Here is an 18,026-nt window from a genome sequence, read left to right as displayed (position 1 = left end):
AGCTATCCTCTGAACTTGATGACTACCAGCTTTTAAAAAAAATTGTATTAAAACTGAAAACAGAATAATCAACCGAAATAATAACAAAATAACAAAATAACAATGAACATTTAAAAACATGCGTATATAATTTGTGTGGTATATAGAGTATTTCTACATTGGTGTCAGCATAAGCATTTGACATTGGCCAGGGCGAAGGCGGGCCGTGTAGCTTCCATTGTGTACGCCAAGTTTTTCGCCTGTCCAAACATCCAGTATAGCTGCGCTAACAATGCCAACATCGGTCAAGTCCAACTGAATATCATGGCTAAAGCCAAGCATGAAGATATACGTGTGTGCATTGAACAATAGACAGCATATCTGACCATCTGGCATCCGCTTCCACCAGATTTGTCGGCGGTTAAGCCACACGTTGCCAGAGCCGATTGGTCTAGCCATATTTCCAGCTTGATGGATCTCCAAAATGCCGGGATGATTGAGGAAGGCAAGATATTTGTCGGGTATAGCCCGTGGATCAGATCCAATGCAGAAAACAGAACTTACAATAGCCCAAAAGCTAATATAGGTTTTTCTCACATCGTCGTTATCCAATCCATCTACGCATTTTCCTCCAACAACCATACCGACTAGCACCACGTCCAAATCGACAAAAAAGCCATATTCCTTCCCAACAACGTCTGTGTCGATCCATCGCGCTGCTTGAGTAACACGTTGGAATACACGATGTGAAGTCGTCATCGTCCGCGTAGAGTAAGATTCAATGTCGATAAAGATGCGAGCGCCGTTTGAAAGTCGTGCCCAGTCCTCTGCATAAGAGTGATCCATGTACCAAGAGAGCTCCATCCAGATGTTGAAGCGCTGAAATGCTTTGGCTAACATTTTTAAACACTCGCGATTATCAGGAGATTGGTAAGGATAGAATTGATCGCCGCCGCCAGGACCGCATCCATCTGTCAGGCACGTCATAGGGTAAATGCTGTTATTCTCGCTTATATTGTTGTTGTTGTTGTTGTTACTTTCCTTACCAATTTTAACAAAACCGACACCCCACTCGGCAAAGAGTTCTGCCAATGAGTCGTAATAGATCTGCACAATATCAAGATGTGCGTCGGGCATATAAGTTGCGCCTTTGAATCCATTGCCTTCTCTTTTATTCACAACCAAATCTTGCATACGGTAATCCGTGCCTTTCACTCGTGCGTTCGCATCGTACGCATCTTTTCGAATACCAGGCAAAATATATATCCCCAATTGGTGGCCGTTCTTACGCAAGTGATCTGAGACCGCTTTCAGTCCGTTTGGGAAAAGATCCTTTCGATATGTCCAGCGACCGTATTCATCGAATGTCTCTGACCTAACCATGACTAATTAGCAACGCGGTATGATATATAGTCTTCGCGTGTTACCATTCTAAAGGAAACATAGAGGTACGTCTTACCATCCCGAATCCATATTGATATATTCGTACTTGGGCATCTTGTATTTCATGACGTCTGAAATCTCTTTGATATTCTTTTCGTTAAACCTAATTTCTTGCCACCGATGAATTCACTTATGCAAAGGATTGGTTGTTCTATTTAAATCTTTCTCAATATTACCATGGCTCTAAATGTTTTCCACCGTATCCAGGAACATCGTCAAGTAATTGCGTCGACCACGTGGAGAAGCCAAGCAATGGCTTGCAAGCCCATTCTGGTTTCTTTTCCCTGATAGTTTTTTTTTTTGGTCATTAGCGATTGGCGCACACGATCGAATCTAGGAAACACAAGGTTTTTCGTTGTTTCTCTCCCACATTAATCTGATTGGACAATTTACAGTGTTGGAGTAGTCGGCGTAGAGGGAGTTTCAGCCCTATCATAACCGGATGTTGTTGGAGACGCGGGCGATGCGGCTCTGGCCAACATCATTGTGCGCTTGGTTTTCCCTAGACAATCGTCGATGCCCAACACTTTCGAAAAATATAAAGTAAAGCTCAACCTCTTGCGAACCGTTGTCTTTGTTTAACAGTCCACTAGTCGTGTCAAGCCGGCGCGCAATAGCTTAAATAAATAAGAGAAAAGAGAGTGGGGAGGAGGCTAACTAGAGTGTTTATACGTGATGGATCATAGAAAGTCAAAAGTAGAACGTAGGAAAAACGGTTGGCGTTGCCGATCCGATGGTCTCGTTTCTTTCCGGTTGTTCTTTTTTCTACGCATGTTACACCAACGATTTCGCCACTGCTGGGGTGTTGCGGGCATAAATTTGATGGGGGTAATATTAGCTCCTTGTTACGTTGAGTATCATGGGATGAAAAGTCCTATCGACATACGATTTTGAATCATAAATTCAACTACATTTGTTGTTGAGATAGTAAGCGCAGTAAGCCCACGCGTAATAAGCACCCAGCGACCAGACAAGTCGATTCTATCCTGCCCTGACTTGCATACCCCTCTGTTAAACTCGCCGTCACCATTACAATAAATGCACAATCAAAACAATGAGTTCATCAACAAACAATGAGTCAAATGATCTTACACTTTCGCTTAAGGTTTGAGCATATCCATTTATGCCAAGAGATACTGCTCTATTATAACGCTGTATCATATCATATCTTTTATTTCTACAACAATATGTCAAATCAGATGAAATATATTTTTTAAAAAAATCAATGTTGAAGAGACATGTATACAAGTATAAAAGACATCATGACAAGTAAAATCAACGGCTTCAAGATATGCACGTACTATATGTACGTACTATTAATGCGAGACTGACGATGCCATTATACTACCGTCAGGACACAGCCCTTTATCAGATTTAAATTATTTACTGTATATTAACAGTTGAAATTAGACCTTTGTACGATTCTGATGGTTTGAAAGCTAGCATTTTATTTGTTGTCAGCTTGGCTGCTTACATTTAGAAAGCTTGAGCAAGACGACTAGTACCAACAGATTATTATGCTGTGCTGATTTGTATCTGTTAACTATGATGATACAGTACTTGCCAACGAGCTTGGATATTAAAGTCTAAGCTTGTAAGCTATTACGGGACCCTCTGCCGCTCACCTTGTTGAAACAATATGCTCATATAACGTCTTCCATGTTTACCAAACCGATATACTTATTGTTAGCGACTGTCTTGAAGATATCTTTTTGAAAAGGATCCAAACGAATGAAGGCCTAAAGCCCAGTCCGCAAGCGATAGTGCTGACTGATTATATGTACATAGGAAGTACTATGGTTATCTTCACTATAGCATACAAAGCAAAGCTGTATTCGTATTATACCTTTAAATTATTAAAATAAAAAATGGCTTTATACCACGCAGCTTGATATACATATATATAGATATATATATATATATATATAGTCTCGTTATACTTAAGCATTAATGTACATACGTTAAATGAGGTTTTGGGAAGATACAAAGCTGCTGTGAGACACGCCAATGCTGAAATAGCAAGTAAGGGCTGTTGTTCCGTAGTCACTTCAGATGATATTACAACGAGCAAGTTATGGGATACAGTACTACTATCTAAATCCAATGCAGCAATGCTATTTTACTACCAGATTGTCACAAACCCAGAGTACTGGTTAGTACAGCCATATATACAGTATAGTTCTTTAATAGATTATCAGCACCAGGGTGCTTCCCTGCCTTGTATCGTCTATATGAATAGGTAACAGGTTGAGCTACCAGCTCTAGCTCCCTATAAGTATATGTACAGAATGCATTACATAAAGATAGCAGAATATAATAGTAGTGACGAAACAACAATAGCAGCGGCCATGAATTTATAACCATTCGTTCTTGATTCTGCACGAAATATTGACCATTTGTGAACTTTATGAAACTTGGTGGTACAGACCATATTTTTGCACTGTCAGTCTGATAGAGTGGTGCTCACGCGCACAGTAAATAGTAATAGCTTATGTTTTGTCACACAATATATATTATACTTTGCGACAACAGATCAACAGATCCATCATCTGAAAAGGCGTGCGACACACAATCTCATCGCCCCTGGTCGTTTAGATTTGGGATGGGGTTTAACAGCATTTATACACGGTCAACATCAACGTCAAACCTTATCTTTTTAAAGAGAAAAGTTAAGGTTGAGAAAGGCCGAGAGTACGTAAATCGACGGGCTATAGTACTGTGAATTAAAAATTCCTATAACGTGCAGTAGGTTGGTAGGAGGGCTGCGGCGGCACCCACCAGCAACATGTGTCAGTCGACAATAGACTAAATAGGCAAGTAGTACGACTTTTGATGAGTTGAATGATAGTTTGAAGAAGCCCTTTCATGTAATAATATGGTCCTACTAATGTTTTGGGAACTTATGTATCATAAAAATTATCAACCTTCAAATGACTAGTGGAAATAGCCCTCTCGCATAGCGAAAGTGTGTAGCACCCAGAACTGATTTTCTTTGTATGAACACCCAGAACTAAGAGCAGCGCCACTATCATGGATTACCATACGCAGTACTGCCAGTTACACAGTGAATAACATAAATCAACACGATTTGAAAGAGCATTTATAATGCGCTCTTGTTCATAAGTGTTCGTTAATCTTCTCTTTCTCCTTCTCCATCCCTTATTTCTCTCTTTTATCAAATCATGAGCTCTTTCGGTGGCCTTTTCGTCGGATATACAGACTCGTATGACCTGCACGTCAAAACAGGTCAAGCAATGATTGCACTTAGTGCGGTGACGCTTATTGCGGGTGTAGTGCAGGGAGTTCGCCATCGTAAACCCCTGCCTTTATACATTCTCGCATGTTTGGGAGCCTTCACGTATCTGCTGCAGGCTGCGATTACCGGAAGTCTCAATCAATCTATGGGAGAACTCGAAGGAATGTTTCCTCCGGCCATGGCGGCATACTTTTTTGGATCCATCTTCCCACCTATTGCATGGATCATTGTGTTTTACACATTTCAAGCTGCTCTTCCTGCAGGCGAGGGTCGCAAGGTGCTTTGGGGCTTCGCTAACACCAAACTTATCAGTACCTTTCTTGGCTATCTTTGGGCGTTTATCATCATCGTTGCAGCGGTCGGATTTGCAGGCACTGCTGGTTCTATCGTGAACAGGGGATCAATAAGCTATAGCACGTATCGACAAGCTCTGAATGCCTACCATACTGCTCAGTTTGTCAACTACGGTCTATGGGCTTTCTGGGCCTTTTTCATTCATCAGATGTGGGAATCCTATGCCTATGTTCGTCCTTTCCTGTACACGTTTGCCGGATATGTCTTTTTGGTTTTTCTCATTGTTGTTGGTCGAACAGTGGCAACGTCAAGTGCAGGCGATGAATCCGCTGCCGTCAGTATCGAAGCGGTAAATTTTGTTTTGGCTCAGCTTTTCGGTCTCTTTGCCCTTGGTATTGTGATTACTGTTGGCCATACATGGACAGTTTCCGAAGGTAGCAGTAAGCCTGTTCTCCCAGTCACCACAGAGCAAACCACATCGCCATCTGCGACTACACCTGCTCAGCAACATGCAAGCCCATCGTCTGACGCAGCAGCTGACAAGACGGAGGTCAATGCCTAGTTACATACTATCCTACTACGTACTATTGCATAACCGTTTAGAAAGTTATTATCACCACCTATTCTTCTCTTCTACTTGTACTTCCGTATAAATTACTATTGCTGCATTTACACATTACTATAGTGCTAATCCATTTGTACTTCTTGCTTATATCAATATATTTCTCTTAACATGTACTACGTTTTAGTATGCCTTTTATCTCATGAAATTATTCTGTTAATGAACAAATCTTTACTATATCATATTATGTATAAAGATGAAAGGTTATACATTACCTAAACACAGAAGATTTGGTAGAAACTACATTTGGTATGTAGACGGTTATTGGTGCATAAAGCTACATCTGTGTTTACTGACTCTTCTGGTATTGATACTAAAGTACCAAAAGCGTCCCGTTTTTCAGAGAAGCAAGAGTCTGTCAATAGCGTTAGTGTTTTTATTTGGATCATTATTAGCATCTCACATGAAAAGCTCCAGGCCGCAAAATGGGAAGGCAGATTTCGGCGTCCCCAAAAACGTGATCACACATAGAAAGGAAGAACTTTGAAGAAGAACAGCTTCTCAGTAATAAATTATGCAAAACAAGTGCATGTTTTATCACATCACTTAGTAAAAAGCCCTATATACTACATAGCCCACGTTATGACTATTATTTCAAGAGTCTCGTATCTTTCATCGCTATATATAATTTACTGCAAAATCAGCTTTACACCCTGTATATCGAATATCAATATAGTGCTCGACTACTTTAAATAAACTGTAATAAGGAAAAACCCTCATAGAGAGTTTTTACTTTGCTAAGAACTGCTGTTACTACTACAGTAGAGAGTAAAAGGCTTCTGTTTGGTTGATTCAAGATACTTTAGATTTCTATTAGGACCAAAAGCGATGGCTTGATAAAGGCCACTTGATAAAGGCAAACATGTCACTTTATTTCTTCTAAATGAGATACTGTACGCCGGTATACATACGGCATAGTAAAAAGCGTAGACAGATACAATAAAAACTTGATATACATACATAGCAAGGACATGACAAGAAGCACATCAAGAAAGACAGCTGCTTAGAAGAACACATAAAGAACGGTACGTAAGTCTCGGGAGCAGAACCGTGAACATCATGTTGGTACAAAAGTACACTTTATGTTAGCCGTCATATTTACTTTACACACAATTAAAGCGTACTATTGTGAAGAACAATATTGTATGATTTAAACTAAAAAAAGGTGCTTAAGGTATGTTTCTTTATACATGCAAAATGAAAGTAGTGCGGTAAATACAAAATGAGAAACAAGAGAAGAAGGAAGGAACAGCGAGTGGATATATGATGCTAGTCGTGTATTAATGAGCTAGTATGGTTTGTAACGTCGTGATGCAGAAGAGAAAGAAGTTGATGATGAAGGTGATGAGTCTTTCGTCGTAGATTTACTCGGATACTTATTCGTTTCGCCTGATGTTGCAGAACGTATTAATCTTGGATGCTGATGATGCGGATGGGAGGAAGAAGATGACACAGCTGTTGACAAGGATGGTGATTTCATTGTTGCTGAAGACGGTGTTGGTGATAAAGATGATTTGGAGACAAATTGTTCGGTAGCGGCTCCGTGATCGGCATTTGCAGGAGTAGATGATTTACTCTGTAACGTTGCCAGCTTACGTTCAATTGCTTGTATTCTCGCATCGGTACTAATGGGATGCTAATCATCAATAATCATGCATAGTGTTGTATTCGATTCCTCTTTGACATTTACCTAGCATTTGCCATCCGCTGTGTTCGTAATATTGTAAATGCATTAGGTCTATTTTGGGCACCAGAAGAGGTCTGACCACGCCGATCTTCTTGTTCGGTATTCTTAATGCATCAAATATGTCAATGTTAGCAATCACGCTTAGATTCGTGCGTGTTGAATTTCGAAACATTTAAATTTAAACCCACCATGTGTGCGAATGATACTACTAGAGGACGACCCTTAACAATGCGGCCATGTAATGCGCTAATAGCGTTGAGTGCAGCCTAGTAGTTATTTTGATTAACGTTCAGTTACTCGCTGCGACTGCTGTCTATGATTCATGCTTGCTGGTGGAACGAACCTCTTTTTTCTCGTACTCTAAGAAGCAGTAGCCGCGCGGTTGACCCTTTTTCGGCCCATTCCAATGAAACATATAATCTAAAAACGTAATTTTGCCATGAGGCTCGAATAATTTGACAACAGCATATCTTTCAAATTGCTCTGATTAGCCCATTATGCGATTGAGAAGATACTGTTCCATTTCGATCGCCTTTAAAAACTTACTCGTCTACTGTTGAATCGAGATTTCCTATATATAGCCGCTATTAAAAAATGTCGTTAGCAAAATAAGTGGGATTTACGCATAGCTGTTACTATGGTGGTTACCTTGGTGTTGCTGCTTGTCATGATCTGGTTAAGGCGAAATGTCTAGAGTGCGAAAGGGGAGGAGAGCACAGAGGTCCTATTTTCGGACATGAGGTTCTCCCAACTATGCGCTTGTGTAACGACAAAGTGCTAGTCATCTATTGTGTAGGTGGCTGGGTGCCAGCAGCCAGCGGCGACAGCTCTTTTTGGCCTTTCTCACTTTTTCCCTTCAAGAGTTAAATTTAACCTAATGGAGCCCTCGACAACAGACAAAATGAAAATGGGTGCCATGATGGGTGGTACTGTCGGTCTTTGTGTTGGTTTTGTTTTTGGCACTATCAACATTATTCGGTAAGAAAATTGACTCTGCATTGAATGTTGCTCACGCGAATGAATGCTCACGCTTACGCATAATCGCGAACTTCACCCCTGGTCGTTCCGCCATGAATAGATTTGGTAGTGGTTCCAAGGGTCCTATCTCATTGCTGAGCCAGTACATGCTTGGTTCTGCCGCCTCGTTCGGATTTTTTATGTGTAAGCTAAGAAGAGAAGCGAGAGAGAAGGAATAGTAGGCCAGATACACGCTTATAGGCTTAACAATAACACAATCAATCGTATTTTTAGCTATTGGATCCGTCATCCGTTCAGAAGGCAAGATGCCCGCCGGTATTCAGTGGAATCAAAAACCTCTTCCCATCCAGATCAGCAACGCTCGCCAACAACAACGCCAATTTGAATCTGAAAAGCAATATTGATAATAATTTCGCGATTGTATCGTATGTACATATAATTCCACCCACTTTAAGTAGAATAAACAAAAGCATGATAAGCTATGGTAAATGAAAGATAATTGCGTTGGTATTTTTGGCGACGGGGGTAATACTATACTATGGTTGCTTCATTTCTTCAATCAGTTCTCTGACCAAGTCCATACGCGCGCCTTCCGTTTTGCTCTGCATGACAATTATATCTTTTTGCAACGTAAGCATCTCGCGTTGCTGCGTCATCCATCGCTCGCACATGGTGTTCCATTCTTTCTGTTTTTGTTTTTCTGCCTCGTCGTATTTTTTTAACAGTTGCTCCATGTCGTGCTCCATATCACGCATCTTCTTCTGGCTTTCTTGCGTGATTTCCTCAACCTCTGATTTGTGCGTTTTTATCAATGTGCGGATGCTGTCCCCTTGCCGATCCAAAGTAGCCAGAAGCTTCCTGTGTACCTTTTCCATCCGCGATAGTGCTTCCCGTATCATCTGGAGTTGCTCCTGCTTGGTATCTTCAACTTTGCTGGCATGATGTGTATTCAGATATTCTTGTATTTGTTGAATGGCCGATGCGACTTCAGAGGGATTCTGATATCATCCATAGAAACTGCTAAGTTTTCTTATTGCCTCGACCACGATTCTTTTATATAAATCCAAATTAACATCAGCATCAAAGCTCTCTTACATCGTCATCATCTTCCGGTCGTAGACGCTTAGCATTCTGTATCGATCCACTCAAGAGTCGCCGCTTCTTCTTGGAAAAACCGGTACTTTGCCCAGATTTGTAGCCAGCAAGAAGGTACTAACGATAAAAGAAGCAATAGTATCAGCATTGTCGTAGTAGCTATTATCAGATAATTGACATCCCTCTTATTCTCAAAATACCAGTTCATATGCGCGTTCAATCAGTGCTTGAATATTGCCGTATTCACCATAGATACCAAAAAACATAGGATTCTTGTTATTGTTTATCAATCCATAGTGCGCCTCCATGAGAACTTTAAACCGTCGTTTTGCGTGTTTGCCAAGAAAGAAATTAAGTTGGCCGCTTGCATTCTCTGGCAAACTCTTGATGATCTCATCGCACGCCACTGCAACTTCTTGCCACCGATCGAACCGTTCCTTTTTCGTTGCGCCGTTAAATGGCTTAACATCTAATGCTTGGCGAAGTAAATGTTCATCGCGCGAAGCACATGTTTTAAAATTGAATCGTTTACGTTCAACACTAGACCACGTTTCGATCTCTTCTTCGGTAATCTCTAGAAATTCGTCCCCGCTGCTGTCTTGTTCGTCCTGTTGATCGTTGTTGTTGTTGTTTCTATCAGTAGTATCTGCAGAAGCGTTTTTCGTGTTGTTAGCCGATTGAGCAGTGTACATAGTTTCCGAGGCATGTGGATTTTGTCGTTTTTGTTGCAAAGATTGGCTTAGTGTACTGTTCATTGTGAAAGGGTTGAGGGGTGTGTAAATGAATTAAAAGTGCATACAACTTGTAAACTCCAGGTTATTCTTGGGCAAATCACCGCTCCTGAGACACCGTTTTGTATAGCTGAGCGCAAACTCCAACTTGTTTGACTTTCTGAGGGTACTCACCCTTATTAATATTATGCTTAAGTTCTTGATCATATCATATTGCGAGACGGAGCCGGCGTATCATATACCGTGCAGAATCATTTTACGTGATATTCAGCCGTCGGAACCTGCTCGATAAATAGATTACCTCCGTTACCGCTTAAAAAGGTTGTCTGTACAGATAATACATTGAACAAAACTCATTAAGAAGAGAAAGTCTCACAGTAGATTATATTGTGCATTTGACAATACTGTACAAGAGTATGTAGCTACGATGCTCAGAGCATTATACCGTTCTACATAAAAATCGCGTCTTTCAGTCAGACGGTAAGCCAAGAGTGTACATATAGGGTGTACAGTACATGTAGGCAAGAAGCAACATGGAGGACGATTAGTATGCCATTATGTACTGGCTCATAACATATAATAGAGGATCATTTAACGAAAAACAGAGCATTGAGTAAGGACGCAGATCAAGATATCGTCGAGGGGCTTAATGTAGTAGAGTCATACACATTGCTAGAGAAAGGGAGTGTTCGCAAACGAAGAGACGGTTTGTTTGTTGGACAAGCAAAGCCCAATGATTATTTTGTAGCAATTCTAAACGGCTTTGCCTAAGGGACCACAAACACAAGCCGTCTTGTCTGTCCAGATATCTTTATTTGAAAAACGTCGGTGGTATCAAAAAATGAAGTAGATAGACCATAAATAGGCCATACCGGTGAACTGTACAGCGTCAGGACGATTTAAAAAAAACGCCATGCTGTTGAAGAAGTATCTCGTCTGCCGCAGGCAACTGAAGGCAGGCTTGTAACCTCAAGAACCACTAAAATCAAGATCATTGTATCCCCAATTACAAAGAGCAACCTCAGATCTTTATGATGTGTCGTGCATGGTCGAAAAGAGGAAAGAAAAGAGTGAGGAAAAGAACCAATGAAACTTTGTAAAGGGAGCTTGTTTATATGTTTCAAAGTTTATATTACAATATCATACACGACACTTAGAACCAGGCTTTCTTCGATCTTTGATTATAAAACTTTGTATATTAAACTGCTAATATGTTCTTTCTGGGAAGCCGAAGAGCCAGTTCAAAATCAATCGCATGTATTGTCCACTTATGTAATCATCAGTTGCTGCTACTACCAAGCTTGTAGGTAGACACAACCTTGGCAAAATTCTCGCCTTGTGTTTTGGCAATAGCCAGCTCCTTCTCTGTAGGTTGACGCGAACCATCACCATTTCTAATAAAACCAAGCCAAATTTAGACAATAACGCGAGAAGCAACCTATAAAGGAAATATATAGATATCGGAAAAAAAAGACTTACGACACAGTGCCGCATCCGTAAGCGGAACCACCAATAACCTCACTGTTATCGAAAAGGGCGGTGTGGGCAAAGCCGAAGGGCACATAGATCATACCGTGATGGGCAAAGTAGGTGACAGTAGTCAAGGCTGTGGTTTCTTGACCACCGTGCTGCGATGCAGTGCAGAAGAAAGTGCCAGCAAACTTGCCGGATAACGCACCAGTAGCCCAGAGTTTGCCTGGAGCAAACAAACAGACAAACCCGTGAGAATACATTCAAGGACTCTGTTATTTACTACTACTAGACCACCACCCCATCATACCTGTAGCATCGAGCAAACTAGAGTTGACGTGGTAAAACGGTTTTAGCTTTTAGTATTGAAAGTGTGCCTAACATGAAAACACGCTTCAACAGTCCAAGAAGAAGTACTTACGCTTTCATTTGTGCGGGCATGGTACCGAATCTACGTAAAATACGCGCATTTTTCTCTTGAGCAAAAACGTTTCGTGATAACAGGGTTGTCATTTTAAGGGCTATTTACACATACCTTGTAGGAATACCAAAGATGATACCATCAGGTTCGGTGAGTTCCTCGACGGAAATGACAGGCAAATCAGGCTTAGGAGGAGCGTGCATCTTTTCGAGAATCTCGTCAGTCAGAGTCTCGGGAACTGTATTGTTTTTGGCACGAGCTGGGTTAGTATGTCGCATATCTAAAGTGCACAGCATTCTGTCAAGAGAAAAAGAAAAAGATGCCTTGAAAGATCTTGGTTTTGACACCGTTAGCTTCCAAGCCCTTCTGGACTTCCAGAGCCAGCTTGTAGATGTGATGATAGAGTGTGTAGATGACAATGTAAACTGTTCCGGCCATAGCTTATATTAATTGGAGTTGGTTTGAAGTAGTTGTCTGAGAAAGAAGAAAGGGAAATAAAAGCGTGCGTTCTGGAGGAAAATAAAACGATTATTTATACAGCATGCAAACAGTGAGAATATATCCCAAAGCAAGAAAAAACACGCATGGGTTTCGGTGAATTTCTCTTTTCGAATAGCCTATTTGGGACGTGCGCAAACACTTGCACTTTCTTTTTATTTCTTTTCAATTTTCCCGCTCTTCCCTTTTCCCTTCTTTGCCTCGCTTTGAGCAGTTGCCTATTCAACAGCAACAACAACAACAAAAGATCACTACCGACACTAGTGGAATACGCAGCACCAGGACCAGCAGAATGGCCGACAAACCAAAAGTATATATTGTGATCTATTCGTTGTATCATCACATCTATAAACTGTCACTCGCCATCAAGGAAGGTTAGCGCCACACGCTTTTTTTTGTAGCCTCTTCGCCTCACCTGATTCGGTTTACGCGCTCAACGTGAGATGTCAATTGACAACGTTGTGTATGCTCATATATGTGCTAAATAGGGCTTGACGCAAATGGCATCGATGCAAAGATCTTCCAAGTTCAAGAAACGTTATCTGACCAAGTGCTTGAGAAGATGCACGCTCCTGCCAAGCCGGATTTGCCAAACATCGAAGCCAGTCAGCTCGCAGAGGCGGATGGTCTTATTTTTGGAATTCCCACAAGATTCGGCATTTTTCCTGCTCAAATGAAAGCGTAAGTCTATCGGGCCGGTTTTTGCTTTGGTTACATCAATGATACGTACATAGAGCTTTACTAACTGGGTCGACAACCGCACCAATGATTATGATGGTAGTCTTTTGGATGCAACCGGTCAATTGTGGGCTAAAGGCTCCCTCGCTGGCAAGTTTGTGGCCACATTCTTCTCAACCGCATCGCAACACGGTGGCCAAGAAACCACTGCACTGAACGCAGTAACATACTTTGCACACCACGGTCTTATCTACGTCCCATTTGGATTCGCAAACGCGAGTATGTTTAATAACGACGAGGTGATTGGTGGTTCAGCGTACGGCTCGGGCACGATCACGAATGGTGACGGGTCGCGTCAGCCTAGTGAGACGGAGTTGACAATCGCAAAGAACCAGGCCGAGAATTTTGCGGGTATCGTGAACACTTACCACAAGGGAAAAAAGAAGCTGTCAACGACCACAGGTGCTGACTCGGACGCCTCGATACGTTCTCTCAAGGCTGCATCGCATAATACAAATAGCAAGGAAACACCTGCCATCACCACGACCAACCCTGAAGGCCAGACAACCCAGCAAAACCACGATGATGCTGCCACTCCTGGTGCCGTAGGTGCTGCTGCTGTTGCAGCCGGCGCTGGCGCGGGCGCTGGCGCAGCAGCAGCGGCAAGCAAAGGAGCGTCGGACACTGCTGGTACAGCTGCAACTGAATCCGCTGCACAGAAAGGAACATCATCAGCCACTGCGAATGGATCCGCTGCACCAAAGCAGGAGCAACAACAGACGCAGTCAACGTCTCAACAGCAGCAGCAACCATCCCGACAGCAAGGAGAAAAGCCCAAGAAGAAGAAGCTTATGTCGTGGCTATGTTGCAGCAGCGAGTAGAAAATATGCTTCTACACTAATCCTCTCTTTTACACCCCTTTAATACATATCTTTTTCAACATTGCATCTAATCCTTCTAGTAGCTACTCCATAATCATTATCATACTCATAAAATAGCGCGGGAAATTTTAACCCGGAACTCGGTTTTTTTTTTTTGTAACTTTTGTTGATACAATGGTATATTCTAAGAAAACTGTTATAGCTCCAAGTTTTTAGCTTGCGAAAAATGACCAGAAAACAGAAACACAAGTTGCTTGGATTCGAAGTTACTGGGTAGAAAGGTAGAATGAAGGCTGAGGTCCCCTTGAAGAAAATCCAACGTTTGTCTTTGTGAAAAGTAACTGAGTTGTTCAGGACTAAATTCGCCGGTTTTTAGATCAGGGTCGTTAATTATCACTGAGATGTTGTGCTCGTCGTCGTTCATCATTGTTCGAAGAATATGTCTGCCAGTCTCACAACTGTCTGTCTTTTCAACTTAGTGGTTTTACAATCGGCTTTGTGGGCTAAATTGGAAGATGAATCATTGATATCTAGTGGTTGAGTTGGTCGTTAAGTCGTACCTTACAGTCGTTGCTGATATTTACCTTGATTCCATTGGTGCACCAAGTTGTTACTAATATATGCATCGACACTGTTACACTCAAAATTGCTTTGATTAATTTATTTATCTAACCTTTCTTTTATATTTTTATATTTTTTAGGATCACATACATGTCATATACGCCGTTGTCTGGCACTGCTTAATACATTGCTATGGTTTCTTCCGTTGCCGTCATTACTGCCTGCTCTGATCCATGCAGCTGATGCTTGTCCGTTGGTATTTCCCACCTGTTGCTTCGTATCACTTTTCCAGCTGCTGTGGCTCCTATTGTCATCAACATTAGCAGCAGTATTAACTGTAGCGGCAGCTCGCCAACTACTGTCATCCTTCACCGTCTGCTTTGTATCGTTCCTTTGGCTAGAATGACTTGCAGTATCGTCGCCTTTAGAAACACCTGCAGCAATCCACGCTGCTGATGCTTGTTCTGTGTCACTCCTTATCGATGACTTGACGTTGCTCTTTTGACTGCTGTGACTCCTTGCATCTTCATCGGCATTGGCAGTAGTTGTATTCCACGTTAAACCAGCGCGCCAGCTATCATCATCATCTACCACCTGCTTGGTATCGCTCCTCTGATGGCTAGAATGACTTTGAGTGTCATCGTCATTGGCAACTGTTGTAGTAACCCAAGCAGCTACCGCCCGTCCTATGTCGCTTTCCACCGGTTGTATTATATCGGTCTTCGCATCAGCACGCCAGCTATTATCTTCCTCAGCCTTTGTAGTATTGCTCCTTTGACTAGAATGGCTTCGAGCGCCATCGGCTTTGGAGGCACCTGCAGCGATCCACGCAGCCGATGCACGTCCTGTGTCGCTCCCCACGGACGCCTTGATATCACTTCTTCGACTGCTATGACTTCTTGCGTCTTCGTCAGCACTAGCACACCAGCTATTGTCATTCACCACAAGTTGTTTGGCATCAACTTTAGGACTGGAATTGCTTCGAGTATCATCGTCCTTAGAAACAGCGACAGCAATCCACGCAGCTGATGCACGTCCCGTATCACTTTCCGTCGATGACTTCACGTCGCTCTTTCGACTACTGTGGCTCCTTGATTCTTCATCAGCATTAACAGTAATTGGATTCCAGGTTGCACCAGCGCGCCAACTATTATTCCCGTCCACTGCCTGCTTGGTATTGCTCTTTCGACTGGAATGGCTTCGAGCATCGTCGTCGTCTCTATGAGCACTTGCAGCAATCCATGCAGCCGATGCACGTCCTGTGTCGCTCCCCACGGACGCCTTGGTATCACTTTTTCGACTGTTATGACTTCTTGCGTCTTCGTTAGCATTGGTACGCCAGCCATTGTCATTCACCACAAGTTGTTTGGTATCATTGTTACTGCTGGTATGGCTGCAAGCGTCATCTCCATTGACACTAGTTCTAGCAGCTGGGGTATCCCATGTCGCAGCTGCCCGCCAGCTATCATCTTCAAAGGCTTCACTTCGTGGACTACTATGGCTATCCACGTCCTTATCGTCATCTTTTTTTGTCATGCTTGAGGCTGCTGGTGTCCTTGTTTTCTTTTGCTGATCGGCAAAATCGCTCCATCGTTGCGCGCCATTGACTGATGTAGAAGTTTCTTCCCGAGGTTGCTCTGGGGAGATAGTCACTGTTGGCGCTAAATGTGGGCTCGAATCCGTGGTCGACGGCGGTAAATCTAGTGCTTTTTGTTTGTTGTCTTTAAACAAATGATTCAGTATCATCACGCGCGGTGATTTTGCTAGTGTTTCTCTAGTCGGGTGGGACTTGGTTTGGTCGATTTGCGTTCGACGTGGCTGTTCAAAATTCTGTTGCTGTGCATGGTGCTGATGCTGTTCGTGTTGCTGTACCGGACTCGTATGAGTACTGCTGGACCAACTGCGTTCGGAGGTTTCATTCGATCTCTGTGTCGATGATAATGGCTTGCAGGAGGATTGCTCGGCAAACGCGATCCAGTTGGCTGTTCGATCCTCTTGCATCACAATGGTTGGACTAATGCCTGTCTTCTCATCTTGTGAGGGTTCGATCGTCTGTTTTTCCGGCGTAAGCGTTAACATCGACACTGTAGGACTGGCTGTTCGATCCTCTTGCACAGCAATGGTTGGGCTAATGCCTGTCTTTTCATCTTGTGAGGGTTCGATCGTCTGTTTTTCCGGCGTAAGCGTTAACGTCGACACTGTAGGACATGAAGGGGATGGAGAATTAGTAGATTCTTTTTCTGCAAAAGCGGTCCATAAGCTTGGGCCGCCAGATGCTGGCTCTTGTTGTGTAGGCGACGTTGAAGCTGCTGAAGGGCGATTGATCTGTTCGCCATTAAGATCAGCCAACGGGTTTTGCTGTTGATGTTGCGGTGAGATAGAAGCCTCTTCAATCGTTGATGTCGCCATATGGGTGCTCCTTCCGTCTACCTTCTGCGTTGTTTCATCTTGACTTGCTACTGACGCTATTGCGGGTGCGGCCTCTTGCGTTTCCTCAGATTCGAATTCGTCTGGTAGCGATACGTTATGGATGGAAACTGTCTGGACGGGTTCTGGCGAGGGCTCCGTAGTCTCCTTCTCTTCTTCGATTATTGGTCTTTCCACCCGTTCCTCTACTACATCGTCATCTTCCTCTCCTTCCTCGTCTGATGTCGGTACATCATCCGCCCAGTCGCTTGGTCCGTCCGCAGTGATGTTAATTGACGTCTGTGTTGGCCGTACCGCTGGTGATGGTTGTGACAGTGATGATTCTTCGGGTTCTTCACCAGGTGCACTGCCAAATCGCCGAATAAACTCACGTTTCGCTTCCTCGCGTTCCTCTTCATACTCCTGTTGCAAAACTTCAGAATAGGTGTGCCACTGTTGGGAGTTGTTCTTCTCTGGTGGTTTATATACTCGGCTACTGCGCCATGACGATGGACCGTCGTCTTTTCTTCGCCAATTATCCGAGTTCTCACTGTTTTGTCGTCGCTCTACGAGTTGTCGCATATACTCCTCTTGCCGCTCTTTTTGCACCTTAGTGGGTAACCGCCAGACGATGCCAGAAGTATTTGCCTTTCCCTTTTGAACAGGCTCTGGCGACTTTCTGTCAGCTTGCTCCTTTTTGTTGTCATTGGAAACAGTAATGATTTTGCTTTCCTCTTTAACGTCTTGGAAGTTTTTATCTTCTACGAGCTCGTTCAACGATGCATCTGTAGTCTTTTCGGTTTCAGTTGTAGTACTGCCGCCGATGCTTTCACCAATCTCGTCATTTACACCTTGGCCGGGCGACGAGTTGTTCACTTTATCATCATCCTCGTCCTCTTCCTCCATCATGTCGGCCCATGATTCACCAGGTGGCTGGTTGAAGAGGCTGAGGTTGATCATTATGTGTGAGCAATATAAATCTCGAGTGTGTTTATGGGTGCAAAATGGGAATAAGGAGGAAACGCG

General features: G+C 42.9%; 8 protein-coding genes across 8 annotated transcripts; 3 read left to right on the top strand and 5 right to left on the bottom strand.

Annotated features, from left to right (window-relative positions):
* Positions 1-9: 9 nt before the first annotated feature.
* Positions 10-1,531, bottom strand: BDB00DRAFT_418807 (glycoside hydrolase superfamily). The gene is made up of 3 exons (XM_053117311.1): positions 1,439-1,531; positions 1,026-1,354; positions 10-950 (listed from the first exon to the last, which is right to left on the bottom strand). The coding sequence occupies exons 1-3, from the start codon at positions 1,486-1,488 to the stop codon at positions 154-156; spliced, it is 1,176 nt and encodes a 391-aa protein (XP_052979099.1). The 5' UTR covers positions 1,489-1,531; the 3' UTR covers positions 10-153.
* Positions 1,532-4,550: 3,019 nt separating this feature from the next.
* BDB00DRAFT_826595 (uncharacterized protein) lies at positions 4,551-5,715 on the top strand. Its single transcript, XM_053123735.1, has one exon. The coding sequence runs from the start codon at positions 4,605-4,607 to the stop codon at positions 5,532-5,534; it is 930 nt and encodes a 309-aa protein (XP_052979098.1). The 5' UTR covers positions 4,551-4,604; the 3' UTR covers positions 5,535-5,715.
* An 878-nt stretch (positions 5,716-6,593) lies between these two features.
* BDB00DRAFT_826591 (uncharacterized protein) lies at positions 6,594-8,014 on the bottom strand. Its single transcript, XM_053123734.1, has 6 exons — positions 7,930-8,014; positions 7,828-7,865; positions 7,625-7,751; positions 7,470-7,547; positions 7,285-7,385; positions 6,594-7,219 (listed from the first exon to the last, which is right to left on the bottom strand). Exons 1-6 carry the CDS (start codon positions 7,948-7,950, stop codon positions 6,883-6,885), a joined length of 702 nt encoding a protein of 233 aa, XP_052979097.1. The 5' UTR covers positions 7,951-8,014; the 3' UTR covers positions 6,594-6,882.
* Positions 8,015-8,161: 147 nt separating this feature from the next.
* Positions 8,162-8,558, top strand: BDB00DRAFT_738024 (reactive oxygen species modulator 1; the record flags this gene model as incomplete). The annotated part of the gene is made up of 3 exons (XM_053118416.1): positions 8,162-8,259; positions 8,360-8,442; positions 8,533-8,558. Coding segments are annotated over 3 exons (207 nt in total), but the record flags the coding sequence as incomplete, so codon positions are not given.
* A 184-nt stretch (positions 8,559-8,742) lies between these two features.
* On the bottom strand, positions 8,743-10,169 carry BDB00DRAFT_826589 (uncharacterized protein). Its single transcript, XM_053123733.1, has 3 exons — positions 9,555-10,169; positions 9,355-9,471; positions 8,743-9,257 (listed from the first exon to the last, which is right to left on the bottom strand). Exons 1-3 carry the CDS (start codon positions 10,107-10,109, stop codon positions 8,796-8,798), a joined length of 1,134 nt encoding a protein of 377 aa, XP_052979095.1. The 5' UTR covers positions 10,110-10,169; the 3' UTR covers positions 8,743-8,795.
* Positions 10,170-11,123: 954 nt separating this feature from the next.
* On the bottom strand, positions 11,124-12,533 carry BDB00DRAFT_826585 (NAD(P)H:quinone oxidoreductase, type IV). Its single transcript, XM_053123732.1, has 6 exons — positions 12,300-12,533; positions 12,091-12,214; positions 11,977-12,006; positions 11,866-11,882; positions 11,565-11,781; positions 11,124-11,479 (listed from the first exon to the last, which is right to left on the bottom strand). Exons 1-6 carry the CDS (start codon positions 12,412-12,414, stop codon positions 11,365-11,367), a joined length of 618 nt encoding a protein of 205 aa, XP_052979094.1. The 5' UTR covers positions 12,415-12,533; the 3' UTR covers positions 11,124-11,364.
* Positions 12,534-12,766: 233 nt separating this feature from the next.
* On the top strand, positions 12,767-14,033 carry BDB00DRAFT_788473 (flavoprotein-like protein; the record flags this gene model as incomplete). Its single annotated transcript, XM_053120806.1, has 3 exons — positions 12,767-12,848; positions 12,963-13,155; positions 13,256-14,033. The coding sequence occupies 3 exons, from the start codon at positions 12,767-12,769 to the stop codon at positions 14,031-14,033; spliced, it is 1,053 nt and encodes a 350-aa protein (XP_052979093.1).
* A 546-nt stretch (positions 14,034-14,579) lies between these two features.
* On the bottom strand, positions 14,580-18,026 carry BDB00DRAFT_418680 (uncharacterized protein). Its single transcript, XM_053117310.1, has 4 exons — positions 17,025-18,026; positions 14,967-16,952; positions 14,745-14,833; positions 14,580-14,664 (listed from the first exon to the last, which is right to left on the bottom strand). Exons 1-3 carry the CDS (start codon positions 17,958-17,960, stop codon positions 14,774-14,776), a joined length of 2,982 nt encoding a protein of 993 aa, XP_052979092.1. The 5' UTR covers positions 17,961-18,026; the 3' UTR covers positions 14,580-14,664; positions 14,745-14,773.

This window comes from Zychaea mexicana (genome assembly GCF_025766255.1).
Source record: "Zychaea mexicana strain RSA 1403 chromosome Unknown BDB00scaffold_43, whole genome shotgun sequence".
Taxonomy (NCBI): domain Eukaryota; kingdom Fungi; phylum Mucoromycota; class Mucoromycetes; order Mucorales; family Lichtheimiaceae; genus Zychaea; species Zychaea mexicana.
This window is presented reverse-complemented; position numbering and strand designations above follow the sequence as displayed.

Bases quoted from the DNA above. Each gene is read 5' to 3' on its own strand.
- BDB00DRAFT_418807 (XM_053117311.1), bottom strand. From the start codon at position 1,488: ATGAAATACAAGATGCCCAAGTACGAATATATCAATATGGATTCGGGA. The intron at 1,355-1,438 runs GTAAGACGTACC...AGTCATGGTTAG, and splicing joins ATCAATATGGATTCGGGATG to GTCAGAGACATTCGATGAAT. The intron at 951-1,025 runs GTAAGGAAAGTA...CGTGCCTGACAG, and splicing joins TGTCGGTTTTGTTAAAATTG to ATGGATGCGGTCCTGGCGGC.
- BDB00DRAFT_826595 (XM_053123735.1), top strand. From the start codon at position 4,605: ATGAGCTCTTTCGGTGGCCTTTTCGTCGGATATACAGACTCGTATGAC.
- BDB00DRAFT_826591 (XM_053123734.1), bottom strand. From the start codon at position 7,950: ATGACAAGCAGCAACACCAAG. The intron at 7,866-7,929 runs GTAACCACCATA...ATTTTTTAATAG, and splicing joins TGACAAGCAGCAACACCAAG to CGGCTATATATAGGAAATCT. The intron at 7,386-7,469 runs GTGGGTTTAAAT...TGATGCATTAAG, and splicing joins TAGTATCATTCGCACACATG to AATACCGAACAAGAAGATCG.
- BDB00DRAFT_826589 (XM_053123733.1), bottom strand. From the start codon at position 10,109: ATGAACAGTACACTAAGCCAATCTTTGCAACAAAAACGACAAAATCCA. The intron at 9,472-9,554 runs GTATTTTGAGAA...TTTTATCGTTAG, and splicing joins TTGAACGCGCATATGAACTG to TACCTTCTTGCTGGCTACAA. The intron at 9,258-9,354 runs GTAAGAGAGCTT...GGATGATATCAG, and splicing joins GACCGGAAGATGATGACGAT to AATCCCTCTGAAGTCGCATC.
- BDB00DRAFT_826585 (XM_053123732.1), bottom strand. From the start codon at position 12,414: ATGGCCGGAACAGTTTACATTGTCATCTACACACTCTATCATCACATC. The intron at 12,215-12,299 runs GCATCTTTTTCT...AAAACAATACAG, and splicing joins CAAAACCAAGATCTTTCAAG to TTCCCGAGACTCTGACTGAC. The intron at 11,480-11,564 runs GTAAGTCTTTTT...TGGTTTTATTAG, and splicing joins TACGGATGCGGCACTGTGTC to AAATGGTGATGGTTCGCGTC.
- BDB00DRAFT_418680 (XM_053117310.1), bottom strand. From the start codon at position 17,960: ATGATCAACCTCAGCCTCTTCAACCAGCCACCTGGTGAATCATGGGCC. The intron at 16,953-17,024 runs GTAGACGGAAGG...CAACATCAACAG, and splicing joins AAGATGAAACAACGCAGAAG to CAAAACCCGTTGGCTGATCT. The intron at 14,834-14,966 runs GTGAAGGATGAC...GACAAGCATCAG, and splicing joins GGAACGATACAAAGCAGACG to CTGCATGGATCAGAGCAGGC.